At 50.2% G+C, this 7,055-nt stretch overlaps 1 protein-coding gene across 1 annotated transcript; it reads left to right on the top strand.

Annotated features, from left to right (window-relative positions):
- The first annotated feature begins 556 nt into the window (after positions 1–556).
- PLD6 (phospholipase D family member 6) lies at positions 557–6,620 on the top strand. Its single transcript, XM_075179189.1, has 2 exons — positions 557–1,108; positions 5,032–6,620. The coding sequence occupies exons 1-2, from the start codon at positions 718–720 to the stop codon at positions 5,274–5,276; spliced, it is 636 nt and encodes a 211-aa protein (XP_075035290.1). The 5' UTR covers positions 557–717; the 3' UTR covers positions 5,277–6,620.
- Positions 6,621–7,055: the final 435 nt, after the last annotated feature.

Here is a 7,055-nt window from a genome sequence, read left to right as displayed (position 1 = left end):
TGTCCTCACCCCTCACACACAGTATAACACTGACAGTCACTGTCCTCACCCCTCACACACAGTATAACACTGACAGTCACTGTCCTCATCCCTCACACACAGTATAACACCGACAGTCACTGTCCTCATCCCTCACACACAGTATAACACCGACAGTCACTGTCCTCACCCCTCACACACAGTATAACACCGACAGTCACTGTCCTCACCCCTCACACACAGTATAACACCGACAGTCACTGTCCTCACCCCTGACACACAGTATAACACCGACAGTCACTGTCCTCACCCCTGACACACAGTATAACACTGACAGTCACTGTCCTCACACACAGTATAACACCGACAGTCACTGTCCTCACCCCTCACACACAGTATAACACCGACAGTCACTGCCCTCATGCGGCCGTTGGACAGTTCCCGCCCTCCCCTCATGCGGCCGTTGGACAGTTCCCGCCCTCCCCTCATGCGGCCGTTGGACAGTTCCCGCCCTCCCCTCATGCGGCCGTTGGACAGTTCCCGCCCTCCCCTCATGCGGCCGTTGGACAGTTCCCGCCCTCCCCTCATGCGGCCGTTGGACAGTTCCCGCCCTCCCCTCATGCGGCCGTTGGACAGTTCCCGCCCTCCCCTCATGCGGCCGTTGGACAGTTCCCGCCCTCCCCTCATGCGGCCGTTGGACAGTTCCCGCCATTCCTCTGACTCTTCCCCCCGGCTGTCATGGCCCCCGCGGTTCCCTGGAAGCTTTTTGGCCTGGCCGCCATGGCGGTGACGCTGAGCCTGGAGGGGCTGCTCCGATTCCTGAGACGGAAGAGGCCGGTGCGGGAGGTGCTCTTCTTCCCCGTCCCGCTGACCTGCACAGAGCCCGTGCTGAGCCCCGGCACCAGCTGCTCCTGCCCTCTGCCGCACACCGACAGCGCCCTGGCCCGGTTCCTGAGGCGGCTCCTGGGGGCCCGGCGCAGCCTGGAGCTCTGTGTCTTCACCTTCTCCAGCCCCCCGCTGGCCCGGGCCGTGCTGCTGCTCCACCACCGAGGGGTCCGTGTGAGAGTCATCACCGACAGCGACTACATGGCGGCGGCCGGCTCCCAGATCGGAGAACTGCGCAGAGCGGGTGAGGAGCTGGGGCTGAGTGTAGTATGTATGAGTGTGAGTGTAGTATGTGTGAGTGTAGTATGAGGCTGGGCGGAAGGAGGAACTTCAATTTAGTTGGGGGCAAGGGGTCTGGAGTAGGGGGGGAGCTGAGTTGTTTGGGTGGGAGGAATCTGAAGCTGAGTTTGGGGGAGTGGAGCTGATAGGTGGGAATCTGGAGCTGGGCAGAGGTCTGAGGGAGGGGGGTATCTGGAGGTAAAGTGGGGGGGGGAGGGGTTATCTGGAGGTAAGGTGAAGTGGGGGGGGGGTATCTGGAGGTAAGGTGAAGTGGGGGGGGGTATCTAGAGGTAAGGTGAAGTGGGGGGGGGGTATCTGGAGGTAAGGTGAAGTGGGGGGGGGGGTATCTGGAGGTAAGGTGAAGTGGGGGGGGGTATCTGGAGGTAAGGTGAAGTGGGGGGGGTATCTGGAGGTAAGGTGAAGTGGGGGGGGGTATCTGGAGGTAAGGTGAAGTGGGGGGGGGTATCTGGAGGTAAGGTGAAGTGGGGGGGGGGTATCTGGAGGTAAGGTGAAGTGGGGGGGGGGTATCTGGAGGTAAGGTGAAGGGGGGGGTATCTGGAGGTAAGGTGAAGTGGGGGGGGGGGTATCTGGAGGTAAGGTGAAGGGGGGGGTATCTGGAGGTAAGGTGAAGTGGGGGGGGTATCTGGAGGTAAGGTGAAGTGGGGGGGGGTATCTGGAGGTAAGGTGAAGTGGGGGGGGGGGGTATCTGGAGGTAAGGTGAAGTGGGGGGGGTAATCTGGAGGTAAGGTGGGGGGGGGTAATCTGGAGGTAAGGTGAAGTGGGGGGGTATCTGGAGGTAAGGTGGGGGGGGTATCTGGAGGTAAGGTGGGGGGGTATCTGGAGGTAAGGTGGGGGGGGTATCTGGAGGTAAGGTGAAGTGGGGGGGTATCTGGAGGTAAGGTGAAGTGGGGGGGGTATCTGGAGGTAAGGTGGGGGGGGGTATCTGGAGGTAAGGTGAAGTGGGGGGGGGTATCTGGAGGTAAGGTGAAGTGGGGGGGGGTATCTGGAGGTAAGGTGAAGGGGGGGGGGTATCTGGAGGTAAGGTGAAGGGGGGGGGGGTATCTGGAGGTAAGGTGAAGTGGGGGGGGGTATCTGGAGGTAAGGTGAAGTGGGGGGGGGGTATCTGGAGGTAAGGTGAAGTGTGGGGGGAAGGGGGTATCTGGAGGTAAGGTGAAGTGTGGGGGGAAGGGGGTATCTGGAGGTAAGGTGAAGTGGGGGGGGAGGGGGTATCTGGAGGTAAGGTGAAGTGGGGGGGGAGGGGGTATCTGGAGGTGAAGTGGGGGGGGAGGGGGTATCTGGAGGTAAGGTGGGGGGGGGAGGGGGTATCTGGAGGTAAGGTGAAGTGGGGGGGGGAGGGGGTATCTGGAGGTAAGGTGAAGTGGGGGGGAGGGGGTATCTGGAGGTAAGGTGAAGTGGGGGGGGGAGGGGGTATCTGGAGGTAAGTTGAAGTGGGGGGGAGGGGGGTATCTGGAGGTAAGTTGAAGTGGGGGGGAGGGGGGTATCTGGAGGTAAGGTGAAGTGAGGGGGGTATCTGGAGGTAAGGTGAAGTGGGGGGGAGGGGGTATCTGGAGGTAAGGTGAAGTGGGGGGGAGGGGTATCGAGGTAAGGTGAAGTGGGGGGGAGGGGGTATCTGGAGGTAAGTTGAAGTGGGGGGGGGGAGGGGGGTATCTGGAGGTAAGTTGAAGTGGGGGGGAGGGGGGTATCTGGAGGTAAGGTGAAGTGAGGGGGGTATCTGGAGGTAAGTTGAGATGGGGGGAGGGGGTATCTGGAGGTAAGTTGAGGTGGGGGGAGGGGGGTATCTGGAGGTAAGTTGAGGTGGGGGGAGGGGGGTATCTGGAGGTGGGGGGAGGGGGGTATCTGGTGGTAAGTTGAGGTGAAGTGAGGGGGTATCTGGAGGTAAGTGGGGGGAGGGGTTATCTGGAGGTAAGTTGAAGTGGGGAGAGGGGGGTATCTGGAGGTAAGTTGAAGTAAGGGGAGGGGTTGTCTGTGGAGCTGAATTGAGTAGGGGGTTGATCTGGAACTCGGTTTAGTGGTCTGGATTTGAGTTGAGGGTCTAGTTTGAGCAGGGGAAAATCAGGGTGCCTGGAGCTGAGTAGGAGTGGGCCATCACAGATTTAGAAGCTGGGATCTGGAGTTGGGTCTGGTGCTGAGTTTAATGCTGAGCTGGGGGTCAGGGGATCAGGAGCTTAGTTGGAGGGGAGTTAGGGGGTCAGGATCAAATTTGGTGAGGGTCTGCATCTGTCTAGTATGGGAGACACAGGATGTGTGTGTTGCTGAGATGAGGAGGAGGGATTGGAACACATATATGTAAGTGCTATATTTTTATCAATTGGATGTATGTATTATTTGCTGCTGTTGTACATTTTAAATATATATATACCGTATATACTCGAGTATAAGCCGAGTTTTTCAGCACAATTTTTGTGCTGAAAAAGCCCCCCCTCGGCTTATACTCGAGTGATGCTTTAAGCCCACAATGCAGGGCCGTAAGGAGGGTGGTGCCTGCCTCCATAGCTTCAGCCCGCTTAAGGGCTGAAGAGAAAGTGAAGGAAAATATTAACGGAGAAGAGTTTGGTGCTTGCCGTTAGTGCCGCAGTGGAACGCATGTGCGTTCCACAGACAGGAAGCTCGGCACTTGCAATGCAAGTGCCGAACTTCCTGTCTGTGGAACGCACATGCGTTCCACTGCAGAGGTTAGTAAAAGATCTCTCTCTCTCTCATGCAGTTTGTATAACTCGAACTAATTCCTGCTCACATTTGAAAACGCTGAGTAGATAATGAAATGTATAGCTACATCTACCTATTTCCTGGACATCCTTAAACCGCTGATAATAGCAACATGTTTTCATGGGGACCTGCGACATAAGGCACATACGCTTCCCCACATGGCTTCTTCATGTCAGCCAGCATCATTGGTATAAATTTTTAAGCAGCATCTGCATTTTGTTCACTAGTACTGAAGTCCTTTGTTTATAAGCAGCCTTGTATGGAGCTCTAGAACATTTCTGTACAAGTGCAGATCATGAAGGTTACAGTTTTATTTCCTATAAATTGGTATTCTAAGTATTTGTTTACTCTGCCTGACTTGTCCTGAAGTTTTGGAGTTGTATGCTCTTCTGAATAGTGTACCACAGTGTCTTAAAAAGTGTTAGTGTTATTTGATGTTCGTGTCAGTCTCTCCTGCAAACACAGTGGAGGTGGATCAGCAGACAAGTTTTTTTTATTAAAGAAATTTACCAGTAGCTGCTGCATTTCCCACCCTAGGCTTATACTCGAGTCAATAAGTTTTCCCAGTTTTTTGTGGTAAAATTAGGTGCCTCGGCTTATATTCGGGTCGACTTATACTCGAGTATATACGGTATATCTGTACCGCATACTTATTTTGCAGATCTCTGCAGGGTACATAAATAATATAGTAGGATTGAGCGGAGACAGTCAGGAGAGGCTTCAGGGGGTAAACCTTGGGCAGCTGACTGATGAGAGAAGTGTAAACCACTAAAAAAAAAAAATAATTCCACCAGGTTTGGAAACTACATATAAAATATAATTACCCCTTTACATCTCCCTGTAATAATGTGCAGTCTACATGATACTTTACCTGTGCTAGGTTTGGTTTAACTATCGCAGCCAATAGACTTCACAGACCCTGACAAAGACAGTGCTGACTGTACACACCAGCGTTTCGAGTGAATCCGAGCCAGAAGAATGGGACATGCTACATCCATGTTGTCCTACATTCACTTGTGTATATGGTCAGCACTTTCTTCTTAGGGTCCACTGAACTCTATTGACGTTGGGTAATCTATGTCCGGCTCAGACCAAACATACAGTAACTGCAGGTAAAACGCCCAGGTGTACATTCTGTGAATGAGTTTCTTTGTCTCATAGGTGTTGTAGTGCGTCACAATCAGTCCTCTGGCTTCATGCATCACAAGTTTGTGGTCATAGACAAGAGACTTGTCATCACTGGTTCCATGAACTGGACTGTGCAGGCCACCCAGACAAACAGAGAGAACCTTCTCATCACAGATGACAGTGTGTGCGTGAGTGCGTACTTGGGGGAGTTTGAGCGGCTCTGGGAAGAGTATGATCCTGCCACCTACGAGTTCTTTCCTGAGGAAGGCAAAAACTAACTCTGCAACCTCCCAGTGCAATTGTTGCCTTACTCATTCTTCCATGGGCCGTGTGCAGAGACCGAAGGAACGTGAAGAGGCTATTTGAAACACAATTTTCTTAATACCGGTAGATTAATTTATCTGATCTTCAAACACACAGGAAGGAATTGCAAGTATCGCACATCGTATCATAGATCATTGACCTATTCCTCACCAGCACTGTTTTTTTTTGTTTTTGTTTTTTAATGTTAACTGGTTATTTATCTTTGTTTACACTAATTACATGTTGTATTTTAGGATAAAACCAACATTTTATTGCCAGCAGTTTCCTAACTTCCCCTTCTTTTTCCACCACTGCCTATTTGTCAATGCCTAATTCACCAATTCTAAATTTGGATATAGGCTGAAATACGCACTGGGCTATTGCATATCAAGCACATTGTAAGTTATGTTAGATTCTAGCAGCAATAGAGAACTGTTGCCTGTGCGTGTTATGCTGAAAAGAAATCTTAATCCGCAGTAATATATTTTGATCTTAGCCGGCCCATGTGTTCTTAACTGTAATGTGTGTGAGATGTACGGTAGTTAGTTGTTTTTTTTTATACCTACCCAACTCCCTTCGTTCACTGACTTTCTGAAAGCCTTGATTAGAGAATTGAGCGAGATTCAGCACTGTGTCCTTCTACCACCAGCTTAAAACGCAAACCAAGATTGGTATGAAAGTAGCAGGAAGAGGGTGACACATTATGGGATTTATGCGTTTTAATCCACTTTCCTTAAGAGGTATATATGCCAGTAAGTGAGTGGCAGTATGAGAGGGGTTAACATACAGGTCTTATGTACCATGTGTTCCAAAACCATTGGTACTTAACTTAAGGGTATTCACTATAAAATAAAAGTACATAGAAAATGCAGTTCCTATGGAGAATTATTAGCTCCTGGGATTACGTTATTTCATGCTGCAGTCAGAGGGTGCTCATTGCTAATAACACCAGTGGATGGAAGCATAGTAAATGGTGTAGTGGAGATGTGTACAATAGGACTGGCCAAAATATGAAGAAACCTGACCTCAAAGCTTTTACAGGATGCTTTAAGGAATTGTCTACAGGAGTAATTTTTAGTTGCGTGTTCCTATGTTATTTACTGTGACTCATTCCTATGATGGGATAAGATTGATTGCTCTCGTCTGCATGCAGTTAGTCTCACTGCAGTTTCTACTAATGCTCTTGTGACTAGGACAGGCGTCCAGGCACCAAGATGGATAATCTAGCACCATTTTCAGTGGTTTCCTCCTGTCATGTTCTGTTTTGAATGTGGTGTGAACCAGTTCTGCTCTGACGAGTAATAAATAACCAGACATTAGTTTTTTCTTTTATTCTGTCTAAACTGCACTAGAAAGGGAGTTATAATCCTATTAGTTGCTCCAGTGCACCCATATTCAGAGACCCTTCATATTTAGCTAGATCCGTGACTTCTCTGTAAACAAAATATTTATGCATCAGTTTCATATACAGCATCTTCCATCATATGCCTAATGTGGACACTGCCCCCTGCAGGTTACATGTAGGGAATACACTTAAAGTGCTTAGATGTGTGTTGTATTCAAGTTTCCTGGGGGACATATTAAAACTACTTTGGGGCTTTAGTTATGCTCCTAAAACGGCCACTCCATTCACTGCAATGTAATTCTAAAAAACAAAGTGCTCAGACTTTTATCACTGTTCCAGGTGGATTAATGAGGACTCTCAAGAACTGAATGTACCCTTTCTTTTCCATAGAAATGAGCATTAAGTTGTT

The sequence above is a fragment of the Mixophyes fleayi genome, chromosome 7, assembly GCF_038048845.1.
Source record: "Mixophyes fleayi isolate aMixFle1 chromosome 7, aMixFle1.hap1, whole genome shotgun sequence".
NCBI classification, from domain to species: domain Eukaryota; kingdom Metazoa; phylum Chordata; class Amphibia; order Anura; family Limnodynastidae; genus Mixophyes; species Mixophyes fleayi.
Note: the sequence above shows the minus strand (reverse complement) of the source record. Positions and strands in the feature narration are given on the sequence as shown.

Bases quoted from the DNA above. Each gene is read 5' to 3' on its own strand.
- PLD6 (XM_075179189.1), top strand. From the start codon at position 718: ATGGCCCCCGCGGTTCCCTGGAAGCTTTTTGGCCTGGCCGCCATGGCG. The intron at 1,109-5,031 runs GTGAGGAGCTGG...TTTGTCTCATAG, and splicing joins CGGAGAACTGCGCAGAGCGG to GTGTTGTAGTGCGTCACAAT.